Consider the following 27683-nt stretch of genomic DNA (forward strand, 5'->3'; position numbering starts at 1 on the left):
GCCAAGTTCTCATTATCCTTCTTTTTCATCTGTAGCTGATTGTATAATTTTTAAAAATTTAATTTAAATGTGAAAGCCAGATACAACATACCTTTTGTCCAGGGTCTCCTGTATGTATCATCAGCCAAGTTTCCGTTATGACAATAATTTTTATCCTCATATAAACCAGAAGGGATGTGAATTGAGAACAATTCAAAGGAAAATCTCTGTCTAGCCACTTTCTGCACAAGAGAAATGTATCATATCATTATGAGTGCAACTACAGTACTCCACTTTTGCTCATATTAAGTAGTACATGGCTTCCCAATTGGAACTATTCAGTGGTTTTATTTGGAGTTCATTCTATTCTCCCTAGTATACAGTCTCTTTACGTGCATGCACATTTAAACTGATAAAAACTCAACGCCTACATTTTCAAATTTTACTTTCCTAAAACTCAAGCAAAGATTCACAGATTTAAATAGAAGAGACCTGAGCACATGCTAAACATTCCTACTGAATTTTATAGGGATTTCTTAACCTTAATTGGATTGTTTTGTTTATTTCAAATCATTAAACACTTCAAAATGCCATAGTGGGGCACTGTAATAAAGCAATAGAAATGAAACAAGTTAAAACAGGTTGAAAAGTTTTCAAAAACCACATCAGATGCTGCTGGCAAATCCATTCACTTATGCCAAGGAAGTTTTTAATGGTTGATGTTTTATTGTGTTTTTAATATTTTGTTGGGAGCCATGGAGAGTAGCTCTGGCAATATGGGCAGCATATTATTATTATTATTATTATTATTATTATTATTATTATTATTATTATAATCAACACTACTATGTGCACATTAAAAGTCAAAGTAAGTAAATTGTAAAACATACTAAACCACAAAAATGTATTCCTTTTGCAAAAATGGATTTTATGTGCACGCAGGAATCTAGGGAAAAAATTTAAAAATCAGTAAACTGCCTCAGACTGTTGGTCTTTTCAGATAATTGTGTTATTTTTATGCCTCGACTTAAGCGATAAAGCCACATCGTAACCACTAGCAGGTGTAACTTAGTTCTACATCTGCTGAAGCATACAGATAATATATAAATTCAATAAATAATAATAATAATAATAATAAGCCGTATTTCAGTTGCAAGCTGCCCTATTAATGAGTGTTCTACCCACAAGCCATTCTAAATATAAGTATTAAGCAAGTCTGCGGTTACCTAGCCGCTGCAACCTTGCGACCTTTCGAAAAAGCAACATTTTCATTCCTCACAGTATGAAATGTGAGCAGTTACAGTATTTGTTTTATTTTTTTAAACCCATGCTGTCAAAATAAAATAAAAGTAAACTGAAACAGTCCAAATACTTGCTTTCTGTGACTTAACAAGTGGTCTTTATATTTAAACGCAGCTATCACACTACCAAGAGAGCAAACAATGTCAAGCTTTAGCCATTGTACCTCATGTAAGTAGTCTATTGCATGGTACTTCAAGGCTGGAAACATGATGTTTTCTGGTCAAACGTTTGGCTGCCTGAAAGCAAAACAAAACAATTCCAAGTCTTCAGACAACTCTGCTAGTGATGTTAATTGCTTACAATAATCTTTCAGATATCACATAAATTTACTCAGAAAGACTTGTAATGAGAAATTTCCTCTCTTTCTATATTTATTTAAATTTTGAGTCATTCTGTAATGAGTGTAATTAGAATTGGAAAATGTAAAAAATGCAAAGATATAAAGGTTAATTTTGAAAACCGTGAGGCGGGAGGGAAGGAAGCTGATAGGCTCTAAGAGCCAGGGCGGTAGTGGATAATGATGATGTGAATGTATAGTATTAAATGGAAAATAAACAATATATATATATATATATATATATATATATATATATATATATGTATGGAAAGCAAAACAATTCCTTAAAAGAACACCCAACGCTGCAATCTCCACCCCTGCGGCCTCCTTTTCTCAGAGCTGGTTATTGGGCGCTATGGGCCCACAGCGGGTGCAGAGCTGAGGGGGTGCAAAATGGAGAAGAACCACAACCCAGAAGATCCATTTTGGAGCGCCCAACGTCCGCCATATTGCAAAAGGTGACCAAAGTCTCCTTTTTCTCTTCTTGCACACGGGAACAAGAGCGACGCTTCTCCCATCCCATCCCCTGGATCGCCGAATGAAATCTCCTTGTTCTGATTCGTATTACTGAGAGAAATAGTGGAGCGTATACCTGAAAAGGGACCTTCATATCATTGCCTCACCCCTTTTCTCCTTAGCACAAATGGAGTGGGTGGGTGAATTTCCTCACAGCGAGCGAATAAAAATTAGGCCCCAGCATGCTCTTTTTCTTTATTAACTAGTCAAAAAGGCCAACAGGGGGCTTTTTGAAGCCTCCCTCACACCAGGCAGGAATGTGTTGTCTTAAATTAAGTAGGATTTGGAAGCAGAAGCCATTTTGTTTTGTTTTTTACTGTAAGCTGGGAGGTCATCCACTTATCTGTCGCACCCAAGTTCAACCAGGTAAATGTTAGAGCCTGAAGGAAATTTCCCTCAGCAGAGGGATTTTTTCTTCTTCTTCTAGAAGGGGAAGAGCGATTTTTTTTTTTGTTGTTGTTAAAAGGTAAAAATTCTCAGGAAGGAACACAAAGTGGAAATGGCCTGGTCAAGACAGCTGGTCAATACTTGCAGACAGTGCCGGATTTACATATAAGCTAAACAGGCTATAGTTTAGGGCTCCACTCTCTTGGGGCCCCCCCAAAAAAAAATTAAAGGGGGGGGGACTGGATTTACATTTCCAAAATATAAGATAAAAAACAAATAAAATAAAACCTGCATACAGCAACAGTGTTTTGTGTTGTGTAGGCTTCTATGATGTAAGTAATGGGCCCCGCCTGCTTGTATTAACTGCAATTGCATTGTGCAGGTTCTAACACTTAATTTCATATTAAAAGAGCTATTTATAATTATTAGTAGTTTGCATCATATATCACCTATTATTATTTCATGTTATAGCAAGTTTCTAGAGACTAGATTATGAGTCTTTGTAAACTGTGTTTCTAAAGGAACTTTTGTTATTGCCAAATGCCAGTGTGTTTGCATTAAGTTTGTTATGAATAAAAAATCATTTTAAGTTAGTGCTCAATAATTATTTCACTATTAATATACTTCTTCTTAATTGTATTTCACTATTAATATACTTCTTCTTAATTGTATTTCAGTTCCCACCAAGAACCATATGATCTGTTATGGTGGCAGTGTTTAGATCAGAGGTACGGTACATGAGTTTGGTGCATTGCCTTTACAGAAACCACCATGACTGCAGTGGAATTCATTGGTATAACATAGGAGATGTTCTGAAACCTTGAAGTGCCTTTAAAAAAACAAAATAACTCTCTGGATTCCAGAAATTAAACTTTTGTGTTGTTCCCTGCCTGCCTATTGCCGGTACACAGAGATTCTCAGCATCCTGTACAATGAATGCAATAAAACAGACGGTGCAATCAGTAATTAGCCATGCATCACACCAGAATAGGCAGCCTCTGAACATACCATACTTGGGAGTTCCTTGGCAAAAGAAAAGAGATAACGTCATCATGAAATTGCCTGCATGGTACAAGGGAAGGAAGCCCCTGGGCATACGTAGAGTGCAAGATAAGTAACTGTACCTGTGATATGTGGGTGTTGAAAGGGGGAGGTAGGAAGGAAACTTAATGCACACTAGCCGCAGAGGACACTTTCTCTGTGTGTACAGATGTTGTCCGCATAGCGTGCAGGTATGACACTTGCAAAGTGATGTCTATACAGTATTTAAAACCCCAAACCACAGCAATTCAGAGGCCTTTGCAGCCTGCGACAGGCCCTGCTCTCAGGGTTTACTGTCATTTCCCTACAACCACAATCTGCGGCCTGTACAAAGAAGTTAAGAAACGTAAATTATACACAAACTTTTTCTTTGATGAATGCTGTTCTTCTTTCCATGGAAAGAGGAAGAAAATGGGGGGAAAGCCAGCACCTAGCACTCCTAAAAGGTTTTTTTTAATGGATTGCCTAATCTAAGTAAAGGGGTGCAGATTAGTTGCTGTTTTAGAAGTTTTCTTGACTCTTTTGTACTGTAGATGACTCTCCCCCCCCCCCCCCGCCGCCACTCTTTCAGTGCACATTTATGTGTGGAATGGGGATTGTTGCATGGAACATCATTCTTCCAGTGTATGTTTTCTTGGAGATAAATCTATTGAGTTCAAGAGCACTTATAAATAAATGCATGTTGGTATGCAGTCTTAAGTCTTTCAAGTGATTTAATATTGATTGGATCGTATACATAATTTGTAATTTAGGACAAGTTTCTCAACAGATTTTACTGAGTGAAGATATCAGTGCAAGATCTACTTTATCCCTATAAAGACATTGTGACTGATGTGAGAGCAGGATCCACCCTTTCCTGTGTTCCTGCCCAATTTTGCACATTATATATTATGTTTACATGGGTGCCAGCATGTTCAGAGCCCAGCTCAGGTAGATCCATGCCACTGGTACACTTTGGTTTTGTAGATCACATCTAACCTATGCAGGCTCGGTGGGTTGGATGCAGATTAAATTGTTTGCACATAGGCTGTAATGCTAAACTAATTTATGTGGACTGGGAGGAAGCCCCATTGCATTTAATAGGACTTACCGTATCTTCTGAGTAAACATGGTTAGGGTTGTGCTGTGAGTTCCCACCAAAACTCTTCACTCTTCACAACTGATTTCATTGCAGGCTCCAGTGCAAACATGTGATCATCAAGTGAGATCATGGGCTGATTGGGTGGACCAGTTTGATCACAGTTCTGGACCACGTGCACATTGCGAACATCTGCACAAAGCCTTCCTTAGATGTGACAGCATATAGAGGACTTATGCCTGGTTTGCTCCCTCGATTTGTATGTTGTCCTAATGCAAGTTAACCAGAACATCCACCGAAGCGTGAATATATGTAAATATTTTATGAGTAATTCATCATGTGCACAAACCAGGCTTAATACATCGAATATAAAAGCAGATTAGTCTTCTGAGGCAACTCTGCAAAAAAAGCTGACTAACCATGCAGAAAAACAAAGCAAGTAGAACAAATATGATCTCAGCAATATGCTTCACGGGTAGCATATATTCATTCCTCTCATAGGTAGTTTTTGCCTTACACTGTAATTCCTGACAATTATTACTAAACTATGCATAGCCTAATTGGTCCAAATTTGAAAGCTCTTTGAAAGAAAGAAAAAAATAGATATAAGTGTGCACTGAAAAATAATTACGGAAAATATTTTAAAAAAATATTTCCTGTTAAACTTTTTCATGTCAAATAGAGATTCTTAATTATTACAGCTCTCTTCATCTTTGTCACGTTAGTTGTCACTGTCTTCCCAATTTCCACACAATATGTCGCCTTCACTACTACCCGCTGCAATTAAAAGGCAGCACTTTTTGAAGCCACAGATTCAGGAGATATTCTTTGCCATGCAGTTAAAATCCAGTGGCATAGCAAATTCACCAATGGTTTTTTAATTTTGAGACGGCATTATTTCCTGACAAAAACAAATCAGAGTCCTTCCTTTGGAGAGCTTATTCACAACCGCATCAAGGGCTTGTAGCTGTGATGCCGTTCCACCTGGAACAACTACTAAATCTGATTTTGATTATCCATCTTCTTAACTTTTGGGGTAAGATGCCATCTAAATGCATCTACCACTAGCATTGCCCCCCCCTTTTTTACAGAATAGTCACTATCCTATCCACCCTCTTTTTGGGCATCCCACAACTGTTCTGGCGAGGAATGTTTCTTTTGGAAGTATTTTTCCTCTCAGTACAGTGGTACCTCGGGTTACATACGCTTCAGGTTACAGGCTCTGCTAACCCAGAAATAGTTCCTCAGGTTAAGAACTTTCCTTCAGGATGAGAACAGAAATCATGCTCCGGCAGTGCAGCAGCAGCAGGAGACCCCATTAGCTAAAGTGGTGCTTCAGGTTAAGTACAGTTTCAGGTTAAGAACGGACCTCCAGAACAAATTAAGTACTTAACCTGAGGTACCACTGTATAACATATTGCGATGAGTTGGTGGGGGAGTAGGCTGCATGCCTTGGCCCTGCCTAATTCCTGGATCCAGCATGGATTCAGTTCCTGGAACAGGCAGGCTAGCTTCCTGGTGAGGTAATGTATGGGCCACTAAGGTAACAAAGGAAGTGGCTCTGTGCCAGATATCTAATGGGTGGGCCCTCCTCTCTCAACTCACCGGTAGGTAGAAAGACAAAGGTAGAGTTGACAGTTGAGTTATGTGAACTAGAAGCTGACAGGCTGGAGGCTGGACAGCTGGGAGACAGAGCTATGCTTGATTTCTGTTGGGATTCATGGCTGTGACTGGGGGAAGCGAGTCCCTCTTGGGGTATTTATGCTGTGAAGACACCACAGCCTCTCCTGCCCAAAGTCTCTGTCCATAGTCTCTCTCATTCCAAAGGAAACACAAACCCTGCGTAACCCCTGGAATATCACACCGCTCTGAGATTGGGGTGGCATGCAACTATTACAGCTACCACTGCTGTAAGATGCATCCCCCCCTCCCCGCCCATTCTTCATGGTCTTCACAAGGACAGATTTCACTCCTTTCTTTTTCATGATCATGCTGCTTGGCATATCAGAGAACATGGGCGTTTTGTCAGCATTTCCAATTTGGCTAAGATAATGGTTGTGTTTTCTCCTCAGGCCAAGGACATGCCGTTGGTATTGGACGAACTTCTCACTGAAACTGGAAGACAACCACTGAGCAAATGATGTCCCACATTTAAGTAAGAAGCCACTTCTTTGCACAAATATCCCGGCACCAATTCAAATGCTTTGCAGCTGATTGGCATTCCATTTTCTCTTTGTTGTTTTACAATGGAAAGTACACACTCATCAACCTCATAACGTCGACCACATTTAAGCCCTCGAAATGTTTTTTGCATGGAGATGGGATTCTGAATTTTTTCTTCTTTGATCTCCAATGACGCACATTCTTTTCATAAGCACCATATTTCCTTCCTGTTTCTCTATTGTTTGTCACTTCAGCATAGTTAATAACTGCCATTTTGAAATTTGTCACGTCTCAGCCCCCAACTGATAGATGTTTTCCCCTGACATGGACACCCATATTTTTACTATCTAAAAACACGTGCTACCTCACACGATGAATAACTCACCAGGCAACTAGTGCCACCTGTCAAGAATGATGGGTGATACTTTTACAAAAACAACCGAAGTATATCAAAGTTCTGCATGGTTCCTGAGTCCTCATCTTACATTATAGTTTCTCTACCTTTACTTTAGGCCACACTTAGGCTTATACAAGCCAGACGTTGAGGGGGAATGCAGCCTGTATTTGGACTAATACAACAACTTCGGGAGAATAATTTAGAGTATTAAATATATTTTCTTAAGTACATTTCAGCTATAGATTCACATGTATGCTTGTGTTTGTGCGTACTGTATGTATATTGCTCTGTTTTACTTTTGCACTGGCTTTATTAGTTCCATTTTTAAAATGAACTTTAAAATGGCATTTTGAGTCACCTTGAGACACGCTATAGCTGTAATGATTACTGTCAAAGTATGGCTTGGTTGTGCCAGGTTCAAATCCCCACTCAGCCATGAATTCACTAGGTGACTTTGAGCCAGTTGCCATCTCTTAGCCTATCTCCCCTCACAGGGTTGTTGTGGCCTGTTTCCCATGATGGTTGTGAAAGAGAACAATGTACACTGCCCTGAGCTCCTTGGAGAAGGGCAGGATAAAAACGTAATTAAATGCATGCACAAGATGAACAACAGTGGACAACATACCATAGGTTTTATGATTTCAAAATGAAGGGCTTGCATTTTTTTTCTCCTCTCATAATAAGGTTACCAGATTTTTTTTTCAGTGAATCCAGGGACACTTTTCAACTTCCTGCTAAATAGATGGATTTTGTCAGGGAACTGATTTGTAAACCTGGGGACTGTCCCTGAGAAACAGGGACACCTGGTAACCTTATCTCATAAACCAACTGAAACGAACATACAAGTCACTGCTCATACAGTCAAGAATCGTCACTTGTAGTGTGGAAGCTTTCAGAACCTCAGGTATTAAATTATTATACTATCATGAAGCTTTCCCTAGTAAAATGCTTTGAGGATTAAGTGCATTTCTGGGGAGTCTTCAATCTTGTAGATGCAGTATGCCTTATTCCTTGAAACATAACAGCTTTGATTACTTCCAGAAAGCTGCAGTTACCTGTAATTTGAAGAGGGAAAAGAGTTTACTATGGATAACTACTATAGCTTTTCTGTTTCCGATAGCATTGACCTAGTAGGGGACAGATAACAGCTGTCTTGGGGTAGAACTAATATATTCTGGGATAAAAGCTGGAAAAAAACCATACTGTGTTCATAGTCTTTTCTAAAATGGAGCAGATTAGACTATTCACAAATCAGCAACTCTGGGTTAGTCTCTTGAATTGTTAAAAAACAACAACACAGCAGCACAACTTTGGGTGCAATTTTCATGATTGCATGTGCCAAATTTCTGTGGATTTTATCTCCTCTGCAGTTCTGTTAGCTGAACTGTCAAGTTTACTTTTTATGCTCAGGAGATTAAAAGTAGTTTGAAGTTCAGTGCTGAAGGTTGCAATCATGAAAATGGACGTTCAAATGCACATTGTACATTATTGCCTCTTGTAGGGTTGCACCCCTTTAAGTCCAGAATGTTTCTTTTTCACAAACTCAAATGCCCGGTGTCTAGATATGTGGTGTCATCTTACTTGTGTTTTGTCCTGTAGAACTTTAAAAGTCTAAGCAGCCTTCCCCCCCCTCCCCACTCACAAGACTGTCTCCTCCCCCACCATAACATTTGCTTGACTGTAATTGAATTTAATTAGTATAGTCCACTTTTAATTTCTTTACAGTGAAGCCTGCTGGCTCACTCTAAATACGGTGGGTGTGGGGTGAAATGAGAAACACAAGACTCACAGCTGTTTTTGTCAGAATTATTTAATGTCAATGAAATTGTTTAGAACAGAAGATACCTTGTTTTGTGACAAAATAGAACTTGGTGCATAACTATCCTGACCTTTGCCTCATTTATTTGCGGAGAAATAGTGCCAACCATTCTCTTTTCCACAATGATAGCAAATCATTCCCAGTTAACAGTGTGAAGGACTAGCAAAGTCCGGTGGATTCCAAAATGGCTTCCTACGCCAAACCCATTGGCTGCTTTTCAGCACTACCTTGCTTTGTAGCAGAAATCACAATTCCAGATTTCCATTTATAGGTTTTTCTGTGTAATAAACAAAGGGCTGAAACTGCCAAAACTACCTGAAATGTCGGACATCTGTGATTTGATCTTTTTGTTTCTTTAAACCTGCATAAAAAGCAGTCAGTGGGAACTCTGATATAGATTGGGGCTACTGTTTGGGGGAGGAGAGTTAATTCTCTCCTCAGCTGCTGTTTGTCCTGTTAAAACAAAGTTCTGTTCAGACACCAGGGAAGTAGTGCAGATGCCGAAACACAGGTGTAAAGTATTCCTAGCAAACTACCTTCTCAAAATGTCTCCTAATACTGTAGTGTTTAAGGGCAGTTCTACACTAAGAATTCTATGTTAAGTTTTAGACAGATCTAGGTTAAGTTTTTGTGATAACTAGGTTTCAGTGTAGTGTGCATCAAATATGACCTACACATATAACTTTTATTATCACCACTATACACTATAAGCAAACTTTTTTTTATCTCTAGTGCTTACAGCGATAAGTAAACATGCAGATGTCAATAGCGTTTCAGGGTTAGAATGCTTTTTGCTTTGTTCATATCAATTGCTGTATAATACTAATTTTCTAGAATGCTGCCCAGGCTTCAGTCAGCTTGCTAATCCCTCTTTTTCATTAAATCAGTATTAGCAGAGACAATAGCATGTCCTATCGTCTTCCCTTTTCCACATTGCAGTAAGATATCTTATGTAGATACATGAATTCCAATGAGATTTGTCCTCTTTGTATTAATAAAAAAGACCTACTGCTCTGACACGTTCTTTGGTCTGGCTGATTTCATCTTAAGCTGAAGTCTCCTGATATCACTTGCGCAGCATCTTGATGTCTGGAAATTGATTTTCCATATTATTTGTCATCCATATCTGCATAAGCTTTTACTGCTGTTTCCTCGTTGCCGCTGTTAGTGAAGTGGTAGTCATACCTATGGAAGTGTAGGGCAGGGGTCGGCAAGGTTTACCTCACATGAGCCGGTTCACTCCAGCGGAGATCCCTCTGTGGGTCGGATCTCGTGCGTCTGCGCAGATGCGATTTCCGGCGCCGCAGAAGCAAGTCCCCACACTGCACTGTGCCGGTTTAGCACAGCGCACAGGGACTCGCTGAGTGGGTAGCTCGGTTTGGGGGCCGGTTAAATGACCCCCGTGGGCCGCTTGTGGCTCGTGGACCTTAGGTTGCCGACTCCTGGTGTAGGGCAGCAAACTGGGGAAAAGACAGAGCAGGAGGGAATCCCTACAGACATGGGAGATCTCAAGCATGCTGGAAAATTCTGGGTTGTTGTTTTTTTAAGCTGTGCTCCCCTAAATCAGCAGGGCACACAGGCAACTAGTGTCTACTGCTCTCATGCTATCTACAGATGCTGGCAGGGGAAGCAAACAGCTTGTGGCACTTAAGATGGTTGCTATTTTCAGGTGGGATTCAGTCACATGCTGGCAAATTAAGGTTGCACAATTAAGGTTGGCTTGGCCCTCTTGTGCCACAAAACTTCCCCTTCCTCCCCAAAACATACCCACACACATTTTGTGTAAGGAAAGTGACAGGAAAATGCACTGGCAAGTGTGGGGGTAATAATTGCTGTGACACAATGCCATCTCACCTCCCTAACAACAAATGAGAATGAATGCTCATTCAGTGACAAATAAACTTTCTACCATCCTGTCAGGATGTCTGCTTCCCTAAAGGTTGTCTGGTTCCCTAAAACAAAATCCAGGAATCGAGAATTGAGTATCGCCTCCAACAGAAGAGTTCTTACATTCAGAATGCCTTAGGCGTAATAATAGAAAACTGGAGCGCTTTTGCAAATAATTTGTTTTGAAGCCTCCCTTTTTTCTGCATTGCTTTGTTGTTGTTGTTTAAAAAAACCAAGCAAAAAAAAAAAAAGTCCCTCTCTATTTTCAATTGACCCCTGAAGCTGTTATTTACTTTGTGGGATGGTGGTGGTGGGGCAGACGGTATCTGCACGATAGCTATTGCTTGTAGTATTTATTCTCCACCTTTCAATTTAATAATTCAGCTATGCAGCTTGTAAAAGGCTATGAGATGGTTTGCAGATAACACTAAGTCAAATTATGGTTCAGAGTGAACATGCAGGTCCCCAAAGAAAACATTGTCACCACTGAGTTCCTCCCTCCAGTCCTGCTGCTTTTGCTCCAGTGAGCTAAGCCATGGTTTGACTCAGGGACTTGTGGCTTGTACAGCTCTGGACAAAGCAAAGTTAGTTCTTGGGTTTATAGATCATGGTTTGTCTGGAGGAAACAAAGCATGAACCTGGGTTTGGGAGTGGCTCTCCTGGTCAGTCAGAACCCCAGTGAGAGCTTCCCAGAAGCAGCAGCAGCATCACTACCACCTCCTTGGAGAAGCAAGGTAACAGCAGTGAGGTTGGGGCTGTGCAAATGCACAGTTGGGCTGCCAACAGGGTACTGCTGTGGCTCCGCCCCACTAGGTGAGTTGCTCCCGGATAGAAATAATGAATGAATAAATGCCATTTCTGGGGTCAAAGCAGTTGACAAAGGAGAAGAAATGCAAAGGAAAACATACACTAGAATAGAATGGATGAGTGTAGGTATGTTCAAAGTTATTTAGTTTGGTAGTTGGCTATTATTATTATTATTATTATTATTATAATATTGGATTTGCTACCCATCCTTCAGCAGCAGATTCCAGGGCTGGTTACATTTAAAACAACAAGCCTATCTGTTCTCATATTCTCTTCTCCCCCGCCCCCTCCACATTTATCTTCTGAATCAAGTTATTACTCCAGTTAACTATGTCAATTTATGTTTATTTAATAATGCATAATGCACTTGTTAAAGTAATTCATATAGCCCGGAGCACTGTTTCTGCTCTGTGTCTCAAATGCCATCTCAGAGCCTTGAGGTACCCGTTCTACTTCTGCAGTCAGTTATGAAAGCCTTTTTTGCATTGTCATCTTGCCAACACCAAAAGTCTTCCTAATCAGTCATCTTCTGAAAACAAAAGAACGCTGGTTTACGTGGCAACAAAACTGTATTCGGAACGGAAACCTCACGCTCAGTTTTGATGCTGCACAAACCAAAGTGTGTCCTTTTGGTTTTTTTAGATGATGCCTGCAGAAGCATGTCTGGTTTGTATCTTTGTATGCATGTATGTTGACATGTGTTGTGTCAAAAGTTCTGGCCACAGAGTAATATTAACTGTGGTAGCCCGATGTCCTCTCTACCATGTGCAACAACCATTTATGTATTCAGCTGAATAGACAGCAGTAGCCATAGAAATTGGGACTGTGGCTCTGTTTCTTCATCAACAACACTTCTTAGCACCTGAGGAAAACTGGAAAGGCAATGTATGCCTCATGGAATAACAAATAAAAGTCCATGCTAAATGCAAACCTCAGAAGATGTGATTTTCTTGAAAATTATTTATTAAAGAAGTGTACTAAGAGAAGGGGCATAGTGGGGGAGTGTCACAGGGGGCCCTGGCCCTGGGCGTGGACTTTTGAGGGGGCACAAAGCTGGCACCCCCAGGCAGGTGTAATGGGGAACCAAAGCTTACAGAGAGGAGCATCTGGCTAGGCCTCACTGGAGGTGCTGTTGTGGGAGCACCTGGTTCACACCTGCTAAGTGCCATGTCAGCTGGCCGGCTTCCCCCTGTATGGGCAGGCAGGAGGTGCAGCGGAGCCCTGCTTTGCTCCGGTGCGGGACAGTGTCACTCCAGCGATGTCAGTGGCGGGAGCTGAGGTGCTGCAATGGGCTCCTTCACCCTGTGCACCCCCCCTTGTATGTGCCTCCCCCCCCCCAGTGCCCCGGGCACCATGAGCTTACTCAATGTTGCTGACCAAGAGGACCTTTAAAGAAAAAAAATATTTGGGATAAATAGTATTTCTAATAGGTATAAATAGTATTTCTAAAGTGCAGTAGAATAATGGGAAGAAGAAGAATGGAAGCCCATAAACACTATCATGTCAGTTTAACAGCTTGGAAACCTTTATAGGTAGATATAGCATCTGCTTTATACAGTTTGTAGGAACAAGCTTTAGCTTGTTTTCAGAAGTGAGGCAGAAATAGATTGTTTTATTGATGTTTGTTGGTTTTAAACAAATCCTTCTTATCATTTATCATGAAGAAAACTAGCCAATGTCAGCCTTGGCTCACACAGCAGTGCAGTTGAGAGGAGCAGTTTGGAAGCTTTCACTTTCATTTTCAATTCGCTACAGCTTGCATTTTGTCTCAACCTGACAAATTGTGATTAAGCTTAACCATGCATTGTTTGAAACAATATGCTTGCAGCTGGAGGACTATGAACTAAACACTCACCACTTCCCCGGTGGGCACCGGCTGCAGACCCTTGCTCTCAGCCTCCTTCCCAGTCAGCCGGACCCATGTGGTTGGCGGCCAATGGGGAATTCCACTCAACCATCGCAACCATAGGGGCATTACCTCCTGGCCCATAAGCTGGGTTCAAATGGGTCAATTAGGGCCCAAGTCTTGGGAAATTACCTTGCTTTCCGGCTGGGTGTTGGCCACAGCAGTGACATTCCTTGCTGGCTAAAGCCGGGCAGGGCAGAGGAACCCCTCCAGACCCCATCCAAATTGCCCTTCACAGTGGATCAGGCATTTGGCTTGCTCTGTAAAATAATAAAAGGGAGCAAACATATCCCAACCTCCATAAAAGCAGAGACCAAAATATTAAGCTAAATATTTAAAAGATATTAAAGATGTCAAAAATATTAAAGTGATGTTAAAGGCCTGGAAGAACAAAACAGTCTTCCCAGCCCTGAAAAGCCATCAGTGCTCTTTTGCCTGTCTACATGTCCTCCACTCGAGGCTCAAAAGTGCTCCGTATCAGCTCAAACAGATTTAGAAATAATTACGATAAGACTTGATCAAGTTGTAGTAACATAGGGAGGTGGTGGTGGTTGTTTTTACCATTCACAGGTTCACTGTGCAAGGACAAAACCTAGTATTTAACAGCACTCGATACCTTATGAAACATTTTAAGGGTCGACACTTTTCAGGCCCTTTTAAGATAGTATGGGCAATGCCTGGTGAAATCTTGAAACGCAGAATTCACTGAGCAGTTTCCAGTAGATGTTTGATTGCAGAACTTCAGTGGCCTGCAGAGGGCAGAGCCTCAGTGCACAATGAATTGCTGCTGCAGTACATCATAACTAGTAGTCATTAGTATCCTCGATGAATTTGTCTAATCCTTTTAAATCCACCCAAGTTGCTGCATTGTGGTGGTGAATTTCAGCCGTACCTCACAGATTTCTGCTTCTTGGCACCAGCATTTGATATTACTTTGTGATTTAAATATTTTTAGAGCAATATACGCAGCCTCCGAAACTTTTCTCGTCATCTGTATTACATTTGTTCGACTGAGGTGCCTAATCCATGTACCTGCTTTGCTGTGAAGTGGGTTTGGCTGAGAGAGAGAGAGAGCTCTCACTTGAGGCAAACAAAGTAAATTTCATGGCTGCACAAGAAATCTGAATCCAGGTATAGGCGGCTTCTCTCGCAATTTGGAAGCAAAAATGCTCAAGCACCATGCATTCCAATGCCAGACATCCCTGACTCTTATGCATTCTTCCAGCATGAGTCATCCCTCAGTCTTAGGCATTTCTTCTTTACGTATTCTGTTGCTTCATGTACCTTTAGAAAAAAACATACATTCCCTGCCAAAAAAATCCTAGGTATGCTATGATCTACCAACGTGTTTAGATTTACAAATCAAGACTGCACACTTGGGATTTCATAATAGGCAAGGCATCATGAATATGAGCTGAAGGATTCTGCAAAGGCACCCTTGCATAAAAAGAGAAGTAGTATGTTGATGGATCAGAGCAAGGTAGACCAGAGCTGGACCAGCTGATTTGACATAGATTGTCCATCACAGTCCACCTCTTTTCTGTTCTACTGAGGTGAAAAATAGCGACAGTTGCTGCACTGCAGTGGTATCTGAAGCTCAATTGCAGGTGGCTGTATGAGTGAACAGCTCACCATAGCTTCTTAGAAACCTCATGATTTTCACTGTCAGGTGGAAGAGGAACCAACCCCCACAACAGGTTGCCAGGAACAGATAAGACAAGGAAAAGTCCTTACCATCTGGTTTTTATTCAATATTCACAAAGAGAGGCTTGGGAATGCAGCCTCTTGGAATAATGGTGTTGTCCTGAGTGACTCTTCACCCCCTTCTCTCCCACTTCCTTCTCCCCTACAGATGGCATTGGGGGCCCTTTGCTTCTGAGCTCTTTGCTCTACTACTTTCAAGGCTCGCCGTGTTCTGGGAGAGGGGAGGGTCTGGAATGCTTTCTAAAGACACTGTGTCCACCAGCTGTTGCCCTCCCGGTTTTTCCTCTTCCTCCTCTCCTATTATTTCCCAGCTTCCCCCCTCATCTGCCTCTGAGCTGTGACCTCTCACAAACCCCTGTTGTAATTCTGAACTGTTGTCTTCTTCTCCTCTGGAAAGGTCAGGCTGGGGGGGCGGTCTCCACCATTCCTCTTCTGCCCAGGCCCTGACAGCCATCCTGGATGCCTATCATTTCTGTTCTTTTAGATACATTTTTGAAGGTGTACAGAGGCACCCATGGCTGGTCCTAAAGGAATGATACCCTTGGAATGATACCCAAGGCATGGAGCAGCCTTAGAACTATGCAATAGGACTTCACAGTCCATTCTTGTTCAACAACTGATTCCGGCTCTAGCAAGAATTGGGCAGAAGGGGGAGAAAACAGTAAATAATAGGGTGGAAACCATGCAACTTTCCCCTCTTGAAGAAAAGGCAATAGAAAAGGATAGATAGCTGCTTTATGATATTTCTACATATTTAAAACAATGTTTTGAAGCCAAAACTGGGGAAAGGTGTCCTTTTCCCATCAGGCTTAGGTGATAACACAAACATATTCCAACAACACTGATTAAGTATAAAAATGGGAACACGTGTCTTGCGTTCTGAGAAACTGAATGTGTGTCATGGTCACTGCATCAAGTTAGTACTAATATGTGGTATACACATAATGGAGAGAAAATGCCAATACATTCCATCTGGCAGACTAGCAAGGTGGAGATAGTCTTTAATTAAATTACTATCTGAATTACTAATCCCATTGATTAGTGTGTCATGGCCTGAGTAGTTAGAAATAATGAGGGTGTATTTCTCTGTGTTAGTGTTAATGTGTTAAAGTTCACACAATATTAACGGTGGTTCCAGATTGACTGTCACTTGGCCATTTGACTGGCTGACATGCATGCCGCTTTGGAAGCCATGTTTCTGTTGTAGATTGTATCTTTATCTTGTTTAACAAATTTTATATACTGCTTGATTGTAATAATACCTCTAAGCAGTTAAAATGTGCAACGTCACACATTTCGCCATCTTTTTGTAAAGTACAAGGTTGCATTTTCTCAGGTCTTAACTCAGAATACATTCCTCTGTCCATTGTATATGCTCTCAGCATGGGAATTCTTCCCTACTCTGGAATTTCCATGCAAACTTACTTTTAATGATATCACACCACTGCAGCATGGCTCCTTCTCCTACTGCTCACCAACATGGAAAACGCAAGGAGGACCATGCAAGAAGTCCAACACTGCAATTTCTTCCCATGGCAGCATCTCCTCTCCCAGGGGTTAGAGTGACACTTACTCAGAGGTAAGTAACACCTTGATGCAGACTCCGCTTGTGTGACATCAGAAAGCCCCAAACTGCTGAAGGTAATATTAGAAGGAGTCCAATAATCTCACTCCCAGAACACCTTATGCCAGGCAGCTGACAGAGCAAAGAAAGAGAGTGAAACTTGGCTAACTTACAGTTAGTTTCTTTATTAAGCAAAGCAGAACTAGAACACAATGAGACTTCTAAAGGTTGCTTCTGTCTTAATGAAGCAGTTGTCTGGACTGGCTTGTAGCTCCCCCTTCACTCCTTAGCCCTCTGTGTCAGGACCCTCTTTCTGTCTACGGTGAGCTCCAAGGGACCCTCTCTGTGTCTGCCTGGCTCTGCTCAGCATTATGCAATAAACGCCTCGTTCGGGGGGGGGGGCCTTGCAAGCTGTCAGCAGAGAAGCTATGAGAGTGGCTCTGTGGTAGAACTGCCTAGTCTAATTCCTGTCCCTGCTCTGTGTTAGGGCACCTGCCTGTTTCTGCCTCTTCACTATCTCTCAAGCTCCCTGCCTCCAGCACTTCCCAGCTCTTCCCCTCCTCTGGGGTGTGGCCGGTTTCCCACCACCAGGATCCAATTCCTCTCCCTCTGTGCTTGCCCTGAGGGGATCATGGTCAGGGGCTTCCACCACTCCTCAGGATTTTGCCCTGGCCATGCCCCTTCTCCCAGGCTACCCCTTTACTGGCTCTGCTTGGTGCTCTCTTGGTTTTGTCTGCTTATCAACTGTGATAACGTTTGCTTAGGTGGAGGTATGCATGTATCAACCTCTGATTACCCCCTCCCCCCATGGCTGGAATACAGCCTCCTGTAAAAAGGTAAGAATCACATGCATGACCTGTTCATTTTTTCCCTTTGGCTCCAACCATGTTGCCTCTTGATAGTTGTCTTCAAGGAAATGTAGCCCTTGAATAGAAAAGGGCTCCCAACCTTTGCTGTGCTAACTGTGTTCTGATGAGCATTGTCTGCTTCAAATGCTATTTATGAGAAACATTTTTTTAAGCCCGTCTTTTTACCTAAACACAGAAAACTTTTCCAGACACATTACTGCCTACTTCAGGCGTTGATTAAGGTAGAAACATGTGGAACCTGAGCTCAGGATCAAGCCCACTGATCCTAGCTATCTCACTTCCTGTGCCTGCAAGGGCTGTTTTTGCACAGAGCCGACATATGTACACCATTGCCCCATTCCTGTCAAAACAAGAGCTAGTAGGCCTGAAGTAATGGGCTTATAAGTGACATAAAGGAGCTGTCCAACTAGGCGAGGCTAGCTTTGAGGCCAGGGTCCCCGACACCATTGCTGAAACATCAGTAGTGCTGCCCACAAAGGTAACTAAAGCACAGACCAAGAAACTGGATAGATTGGGTGCTGCACCAGCCAGGCAGCAACTGAGGGTTGCTATATTAAGCCTTGCAGCCATACCCTTTCTAATAAATTATTAGAGGCTCTGATCCCAGAGGTGCATAAATCAGGTCTCATCCTTGGGACCAAAGGTAGTGAAATGTGTCATACAAACACTACTTTATATGGTGGCTTCTATCCAAGTGTTTCATCATATTTGTTCTTGGGATCCAGAAGATGATAACTGGTGGTGGTGGGGTGTCCTGGTGCACAGAGGAAGCCTAGTGTGCTGGTCCCGGGAGGAAGGTACTGTTACCGTAGTCAAAGTTCAGTCCTGAGTCACTAGCCTGGTAGAAGTTCACAAGATGTGAGGCGAGGTCCGAAACAGGGAGCCGGGCGGGGACAGGAACACTCGAAGATCAGAAGCAGGAAGCTGGGCGGGGAACAGGAACGCTGGAAGGTCAGAAGCAGGAAGCCGGGCAGGGAACAGGAACACTGGAAGGTCTGAAGCAGGGAGCCGGGCGGGAACAGGAACGCTCGAAGGTCCGAAGCAGGAAGCCGGGCGAGGAACAGGAACACTGGAAGTTCAGGTCTAGGTCCGGGTAAGAGCAGGTACTCAACAACGACGTTGCTCCTGCAACCTGGGACCGGGCTGACTGACCTTTATCTTCTCTAAGGCCAGGGGCGGTCCCAGCCTCCAGGAGCCCCGCCTCTCCTGGCCTTAAGGCGAGCACTCCTCCTGGGAGAAACCAGTTCCCTTTGCCTCTCTGCCCTAAGCCTCTGCAGTTCAGGAGAGGCTGGAGGGTTACTGGGCCCCAGGGGAGACTCACCTGTAGGCACTGAGTCCTCAACCACCTCTGGAGCCAGAGTGGATTCACCTGGTGCCTGCTCCTGAGGATCTGGCACAGGTGCAGGCTCCTCAGAATCTAGGCCCTGCCCCAGTTCAGCCGGCCCTGGAGGCGGGGACTCCTGTGCCGGCTGGGATTCCTCCGGTTCACTCTCAGTATCGGAATCCCCGGCCATCACACCTAGACCTGTGGCAAGATATATATCATGGAGGTCCAGTGGTTGAGTGTCCTAAGTAGCAGCTGCCTTGAATAGAGGCAACTCCTTCCAGTTCCCTTACCTCTTCCAAGAAAGTCCCATATCTCAGGCTTTGGAAGCTGGCAGGTGCTGGGTCATAAACTCCCATGGACACATTATTTTGGTTAGGATATGGACTGTATGTGTATGAACCCATACATATCCAGGGTAGTATGATCACAGGTTCTGTGCAAATGGCTCACTGAAAGTGTAAAGGTCAGGGGGACAGTCTGTAAGCACAATCCCAATTCCTGCCTTTGTTTGTTAATTTTGAATGTCAGAAAATCACAGAGTTTTAGGGAAAAAAAGTTGATGCTGTTTTGTACACAACTAAATTCTACTCAGAGTGCAACCAGTTTGAAGTGGTTTACAAAGCATAAAAACTGATTGTACAACTCTGTTAAAATACAAAATAATTAAAAGTACCCCAGAGTGAAAATACACAATAAAACAATCACATTAAAGCTTTAGCACATAAATGACTATGTTTAAAATAGGCAATAAAACAATCCCATTAAAACAACACAGCAATTAAAACAGCAGTTAAATGAACCTAAGTCAGACGTGTTGATTTTTAATGCATCTGCTTTGAGCAGGACTGACACTAGGTACAGCCTCTGTCTGGATCTCATATACAGTTATTAGACTCTTGTCTATCCATTCTTTTGCATATCCAAACTGACACTCAGGGGTTCTTAGTGCATGTATATGCAGGAAAACAGATGTCTGTGTGCTTGCTGTCCTTGAGTATATTTACACAGGTGTGCAGAAAGTGCACATGGGACACCCGAGACAGCTTCTTTTGAACCAGACGGAGCCCCCTACACACACACTTTTGCCAGATGTATCACATTTTTTCATTGTCAAATATACTACTTGTGCTTTTTTGGGGGGTGGAAGGAAGTGGGCATGGCAACAGAAGCTCACAAAATATTGTCAAAATAACTAGCCCTTTTAGTGCTTGCCATATCTTTTTGTAATCAGCAAACCATTGTTTTTTGCAATGAGCAAAAAGTAAAATCTCTGTAATATAATTATACGTTAGGGTTATGGGTGCCACGTGCCCCCAGAGAATCCTGTGTCTCCTCCTTTTCTCTTCCCTGTCTCATCTAGTAAGACCTAAGTCAGTGCTGTGGTGTTACCATCTTTGAATTTCCTGACTCCATTTGTTTGGCAGTCATTTGTAGGGAAGGGGGTGGAAACTATCTATTTTTCTTTCTATTTTGCCAAGGGAGTAGCTTAATTTCCCTCCAGTGACATGTAAAAATGCCTGCATACAAGCTTCAGGTAGTGTTATGCTTCTTGGCAGACTAGCCATGGTTTTGTGTTGGGTGAACACTCTCCATTGCAAACAGTGTGTGATGTATAGGTTGCCTAGTCCAAAGACAAATGTTTCTTTCTTTACATAGTTCTCACACCCTACAAGAATGTGACTTTCCTGACAATCCAAGAGGAAATGCAAATGGGACCTCACCCATGGGAATGTAAATGTAAACTGTAAACAAGTGGCAAGTCCCTGGTGAGTCAATATTTAAGGGATGTCAACCTGAGCCAGGGTTAGCGAAGGGGCAGAGTTCCGTTGACTTTAGCTACTTCCCATTATCCTTTAACCCAGTGAAGTGCAGCAGTGCTACATGGCAACAGTGTTCAGTGAACTTTACCCATTGTAAAGTCCCTTGGAATTTCCCAGAATGCCCCAGAATGATACTAAGTCAGGGGCATTATAGGAAATCAAGAGTGGCTAGATGCATCAGTCTGATGCTGCTTGGAACACCAGACAAGATAGAGAGAATTAACAGGTCACTGGGACCCTGGTAGGTGCCCAGAGTTGCCATGTGCTAATTGTGATGAGCTCCACACTGGGGGGCCTTGAAGCCAGATTTCTGAATTTGGAATTTGTTTTCATTTTGTTGATGTCGGGGATTGCTTGCTGAGATGTCTTAGGAGGTAGAGAGCTATATTCTGCTATCTGTAAGTGGCGGTATGCTACCCAGTTCTTTTTATCTTAAAATGTTTTGCTGACGTCTATTTTGGACTCCACTGGACATAGAAAACAGGCAGGAACTTTTGCCGCTTCCAGGAAAGCACTCAGCCCTCTTAAACATGCTGAAAAGTGTTTCTCATTGTGGTCATTAACGGGCAGTCAGGCTGCAACCAGCATGCTTCCAAGATAGCAGCCAGCAGCACTGAAGGGTGGCAAGCCACATCTGTTGATTCCCAGCTCCTTGGAGTGCTTCTTTATTCCAGCCACCATCTCCCTGAATCTTGCCGGAGCCAAGTTGGAGCCAACTGGTTTGCATCCAGGTTTCTGTTTCTGCCAGGCAGCAGAAATAGTGAGAGAGAGCTTTATCTAGGACCAATGGGAAGTAAGGCTGATTGTTGTCATCAGCATACTGATGATGACATGGCTCGTAAGGGCCACAGGAAGTTGAATGAGGGGCTGAATGAATCCTAAACTAAAACAGTGGTGGTGATGACAATAACAATGCAAAGTCTGTCTCCCACTAGCTCTGATGTAGTCAGTTTCATCAGAGTCAGAAAAGAAATATTGTGATGCTTCAAAGCAGGTATGAGGAACCCTATGCTCACAGACCAGGTAACCCTCCACTAACCCTCCACGCCTCTCTTTGTGGCCTTTGTGACTTTCACACCTTTTCCCAGCCCTGCTTCATACCTTCAACTGGGTGCTTTTGGCTTTTGCCTGGCTGAAAAGCACCCTTGGACTCTGATAGTTTTATCTTGCTTGTCTGGATGGAGCATGCATGAAATTAGCCTACCATATAAAGATTAAATTTGTATCTGCTGCTCCCCCCACATTTGCCTGTGGCCTTGCCCACCCCTGGCATATGCTGCTCCCCTCAGAAAGTAATGCACCCCTCTTCCCAAAAAACTGTCAGGGTGCTGTCAGTGGCCCAGGAAAGTATAAGACAAGGAAAAGTTTATTACAGTCCTTTTTATCCCAAACTTTACAGAGAGAGGCTATAGAACCCAGCTTCTTGGATAATGGCGTTGCCCCAAGTTAATCTCCACCCCACCCCCGTCTCTCCCACTTCCTCATTCGTCACGTCTACGGGTGTTGCTACATGCCCTCTGTCTTTGAGCTCTTTGCTCTCCTACTTTTAAGGCTCACCAGGTTCTAGGAGGTGGAGGGTCGGGGATGCTTTCTAGTGACAACGTGTCAGCCAGGTGTTGCTCTGGCTCTCCCATGATTTCCCAACTTTCCCTCTCATCTGCCTCTGCGCTGTGACTGCCCTCAAACCCCTGTTGTAAATCTATACTGTCTTCCTCTTCCTCCTCCCTCGTAGGGTCAGAATGGGGAGGCTGTCTCCACCATTCCTCCTCTGACCACCATTCCTCCTCTGTCCAGTCCCTGACCAGGATATTTCCTTATAGGCATAATAGGGACAGAGGTTCCAAAGAAGATGACCAACCTATGAATGTATGTGACAACAGCAGCTAGAACATTATATGCACAGAAATGGAAAGAAGAGCAAGTTCCAACAAAGGAAGAGTGGCTTTTGAAAGCAATGAGCTATGCAGAAATGGCAAAGCTGACAGCGAAATTAAGAGATCAAAACGATGAACTTTTTATAGAAGAATGGAGGCCTTTTGTGGAGTATTAAAAGAAAAATACTATAGTCAAATGAAATCGTGGGCAGGATTTGAGATAAAAGCAGCGGAAGAAAAATTGTAATAGGGAGACGTTGTAATAGAGAATTTCCCACAATTCTCTCCTTCATTTAGAAGGAGAGAACATTTTTACCAATCTCAGTTGGTTTATAGTTAATTCCTCCATTTTGTAAGATGCTAAGCAAAACATTAAAATTTCCTTCTTTTCTTGCCCAGGACTCCAGCTCTCTGCCCATATTTGAACTGCCATTCCATTAATAACACCCACATTCCCCATCCTACATCCTAGATCCCCCAAATCAAAGAATGCTCAAAAAGAGAGTTCGGCAGCAGCTTGGGGCAAAAAATCCAACCTGCACTAAGTTTGGTATGTCATCAGCATTAATGTGTATCAGTTGGAGCTGGAATTCAGTGCAGATGACAAAGAAAGGAGCTGCCATCGTGTGATACCTACTTTTTCTATGGTGCAATCCTGTACAATTGAGTGCTGCCTTTGCCCAAGGCAGATAATGTAGTTCCTCCACCACCACACACAAAGATGCATGATCAGCACCTTTCTGGGAAGCAATAGTGAGGCAATAGAGAAAAACCTGTGGGAGGAGCCCTACCCATGTGGTTGCGTCATCTTCATGCATTCCCTGTGGGATTGCAGCAGGGAAGAAAGCACCTGAAATGTTCAATGGCTGCGTGTGAGATTATTGTAGAAGCCAATCCAGAAGTGTAAATCATGTTTAGCCAAGCCTTAAGCCATTATCTGAGACAGATAATGTAGCAGGAAGCACCATAAAGATCTAAGTGCAACCATCTGGCCCTGTTGATATCTGGCTATAAATCCATTTTCATTTTCATGAACCTGATTATGTGCAGAGTTCCATCCAAAATGACAATATCTTGGCAGCCTGCCCCCATGGACTTTGTGACAGAAAACTGTAGCAGCTTATGTAATGCTTATTTCATGATGTGTTTAGCAATAGTGCTGCAAAATCTAGGGTAGAATGACCAAGCTTGGTCATTCTAGCTTTTCTGAAATAAGAAGAACTGCCTTGGCAAGAAGTTCCAGGCCTTAATTCAGCCAATAGGTTCTGGAGCTGTTGAGTTATTTGGGCCAGATTTGGGTCACTAATGTATGCCAGTGCAAAGACTTCCTCTAACTCAGTGGGACCCCACTCCTTTCCCTGTATGTCCTCCACATCTGCTTTGGAGAGTCAAGAGAACCCCCAAAACAGCACGTGGGGGGAGGAAATGCTTGCACTTAGGGAATAAGTGTCATAGCAAGAAACTGAATTTCCATCCACTGTCCCAAATTAAAGCATGCTCAGTTCTTCAGGTCTCAGGACTTATTTGCCAAGTTTTCTGGTGTGAAGTTTTACAGTTGCTTTTGTGCTTTTTACTGCATTGTTACATAAGCAAATGTCTTCAATTCTGTGTTTCATCACTATAAATTTTTGGCCAGTACCATGAGCTCTGCAATAAAAGCAGGATTCAAAAGTTCCACAAAAGATGGACAATAACAAGGCAAAACATTTTTCTGCCCTTAACCATTAACAGGAATTAACTTAGGGCTTACTTACTCCACACTCAAACCCATATTTTTTTGGGGGGGGTTGCAGATATTTGTTTCATCCCTTCAGTTCCTTCCCACACAAAAGTAGAAAACAGGTCAAGTATTGGCTGTTGTTGGAAGATGTGGAGTAATTATTTAGATTTATAGTTTTCCAGCTTTGCAAGACTGAAGGTAATGTTATCTCCAAAATTGACTCAGTAATTTACCTCACAACAATCATATGAAGCAGGTCACTAAAGCCTTGAGGCAACATCACAACACTAGTCTTGCTTGCAGGTAACATTGAGAAATACCATGGTTAGGTGTGAGTGGACAAGTGGACAGAGAGCCAGAATCACAGCTGTTTTGCTCCTCCCCCGTTCCTGCTGCCACTGCACTACCCATAGCTAAACCATGATTTGATTTATCATTACATGCAAACTTGGGCTCTTGGTTTGTCTCCTCCAAGAAAACTACAAAATGTAAACCATGAACAAATGTTTTGCTACAGCTCATGGGTTGCTTGGAGCGCAACAAACCATGGACTTGGAGTTGTATACAGGTTTAGCCCTGGGTACAATGTCAGCAACAGGTTGGAGGACAAGTGAAGCAGGCACAATTTTTACACCATGCGCCCAAATGTTTGCTCATTTGGTTTAGTACTATGTGCAAGCCATGGGATTAGAAGAAAACTGTAGTCCAAAAATCTAGATGTACAACTACAGCGGAATATTCATTGTTTCAACATTTGCATCAAATTTCTAGACAATGTAATTCAAGTCTTCCAGTGTTGAAAACCCATCACTAGCCTGGTTCATTGGTGGTTTGGCTACCAGCTAAGCCCTGTGGCTGCCTTCCACATCACAATATGAAAATGGCCCCTTATGTGGATGAACAAGATCAGGTATGTGCTTCTGTGAGCATCAGTGGACTTGATCAAGAGGTGGTATTGTTTTGGGAAGAATGCACATGATCCATACATGTGAGAGGGAGGTTTTCAACCATAGGGGGGCATTTTACAGTGATAAGAATACCACCACCATGTCACACACACATACAGAAAATGTGATTAAGAACTTTATGTAAACCAATCATTTATATTATAAAGTATTCTACCGCATGTTACTTTTTCTGTTGTGTTTTTTTTTCCAATCCTCTTTATCCTTCCCAATACTCTGTGCAAGAGGCTGACACATTTGCTTTAAAAAGCTCATCAGGAAAGAAAATTGAAATCAGGTTAGCATGGAAACCGCATTTACTATAATGTGAGTTAAATATAGATGCATGGCTTTTGCTTCGCTTTTGAAAGACTGCGCAAGCAACAGAAACTGTATATGCATTTCAGAGCTGTGACAGTGACAACTATGGCTCTATGTTTAATGCAAAACTGTGGTTTGGCAATTTGGAGTGCCGCTATGGCAGAGGTGGTTAAACCCAAGGCGTTGGAGCCAGATCAGCCCCTGCCCCAGACCCCACCAAATTTGGAGTCAATGGCAAAAGAACCTCAACAGACAGACATATGATATCAGGCTTCCTCAGACTTGGCCCTCCAGGTGTTTTTGGCCTACAACTCCCATTATACCTAGCTAGCAGGGCCAGTGATCAGGGATGATGGGAACTGTAGTCTCCAAACATCTGGAGGGCTGAGTTTGAGGAAGCCCGTATTATGTGATGACCATCAAGGGGAGTATACCCCTTTCCCTTAGTTGGCTTGCATGGATTACCTGGGTGAGTGGGTGCCTGTTTATGTGTGCATATTTATTTTATATTTCATAAAATGTATATACCACTTGATTGTAAAAAAAGAGGGGGGGAACCCTCAAAGTAGTTCACATGTAATAGAATGTAGGTAGTTACACACACTGCTGTCCTGCAGCCCCTAGAATGTTGGTCAATGATAAACACTCCTGAACTATGGTTTTGTATGCATGCCTCCCATGCATAGGATTTTTCTCTTCTGCTGCCTGTTTTTTGCTATCCATAGTTAACACCAACTTCCAAAACACATTCTGCCAACATAACTTTGCTATGTTTTACTGCCTTTGCAATTTTTTTTTACTGGTATATGGAAAAGCACATGAATCTGACCTTTGGAGAGTTTGTAAGTAAACCATTTTTAAACTTTCCAAACATGTGGTCTTTTCCTGTGCTGGAGGAAGAGGAAAACTTTGGAAAGGAACTTTTTAAGGGGACATTTTGGAACTTACTTGGAATGGTACATTTTAAAGGTTTTACAGTCTATATTTCCATACTTTACTTTGCTGTATCTCTCTCTCTTTCTCTCTATACCAGCATATACTAGGTTATTGCCCAGTACAGGAGTAGACAATATGGTAATCACCAGATATTTTTTGGGCTATCAGCCCTGACCAGCTGTGGCTAACGGCCAGGGATTATGGGGTTTGTGGTCTCCAACATACGGAAGGCACCACAATGGCTACCACTGACCAAGCTTTATTCCAAAAGCTTTTTTTTAAATGTACTTTGTTTAAAGTTTGACATGGAGGCCAACTAAAGTGGCTTTTGAGGCTGCATCTGGGCCATGGGTCATCTCTGTCTTACAGCATGGGTGGCTTTTAATAATAAGCCATCATTGCAGAAATTGTCAGTCTTGACTGAAATCCTTGAATGTCACTGACTCCCTTAGAAAAGTGAGCATGTGAAAAATTACATTTGAAACCAGCTTCTTGAAGCAAGACCTTCAAGAGGAAGAGCTTCAGAGAAGGGAGCCTGGCATACTCTTGCGGGAATCTGCGCTGTTAATGTGTTCTTAATGGGACGGACCCAAATACTCAGGTTGCAGATACCAGATTAGGGCCGAGCAACTGCTTCCTGGTGGCTCTTAGTACCGGGGAGCTTTCAAACGCCTGGATTCTTTCAGCACTGAGATCATATAATTGCCAGTAGCTTTTTGCCTGAAGGGCAAGATGCTGCTATACAGCACATGGCTTTCCACCATTCCTGCCGTGCTAAGCAAAACCAAATATTGCTTTAGAAAGGGGGCTGCACAGTATGAGAAGGATGCCAGAGATGTAGATTAAGAAACGACGCTTTGGCACCGCCTCAAAAGCAAGAAGTAAAAGAGCTTCACATGCATTAGCTCTTAATGGCCTCTGTTTGCAGCCGCAGGAATTAAAAGGACCCTTCTCTGCGGGTCTTTCTGTAGCTTAGCTCTCTCAC

The 27683-nt window shown here is 42.6% G+C and overlaps 1 protein-coding gene and 1 long non-coding RNA gene across 14 annotated transcripts in view; one reads left to right on the forward strand and one right to left on the reverse strand.

Annotated features, from left to right (window-relative positions):
- The window catches only part of SHOC1 (shortage in chiasmata 1), a 255110-nt gene that overhangs the window by 32389 nt on the left and 195038 nt on the right, over positions 1-27683 (reverse strand). For 3 of the 12 annotated variants that reach the window (XM_081893695.1, XM_081893685.1, XM_081893684.1), the window contains exons 1-2: positions 1445-1769; positions 92-221 (exon numbers count right to left, since the gene is read on the reverse strand). In XM_081893695.1, the coding sequence (XP_081749821.1) occupies positions 92-221; positions 1445-1489 (175 nt within the window). In that variant the 5' untranslated portion in view covers positions 1490-1769. The other 9 variants (XM_081893693.1, XM_081893691.1, XM_081893687.1 and 6 more) reach the window with 7 other exon arrangements.
- LOC309360353 lies at positions 3926-26237 on the forward strand. Of its 2 annotated transcripts, XR_014164030.1 has the most exons (5): positions 3926-4952; positions 6713-6795; positions 16774-16902; positions 20740-20849; positions 22724-26237. It is a non-coding gene; the product is annotated as an uncharacterized lncRNA (long non-coding RNA). The 2 variants fall into 2 exon arrangements; XR_014164031.1 differs by lacking the exons at positions 16774-16902; positions 20740-20849; positions 22724-26237 and having other exon boundaries at positions 3931-4270; positions 4737-4952; positions 6713-8831.

Source organism: Podarcis melisellensis (assembly GCF_964234715.1).
Source record: "Podarcis melisellensis genome assembly, chromosome: 17".
NCBI classification, from domain to species: domain Eukaryota; kingdom Metazoa; phylum Chordata; class Lepidosauria; order Squamata; family Lacertidae; genus Podarcis; species Podarcis melisellensis.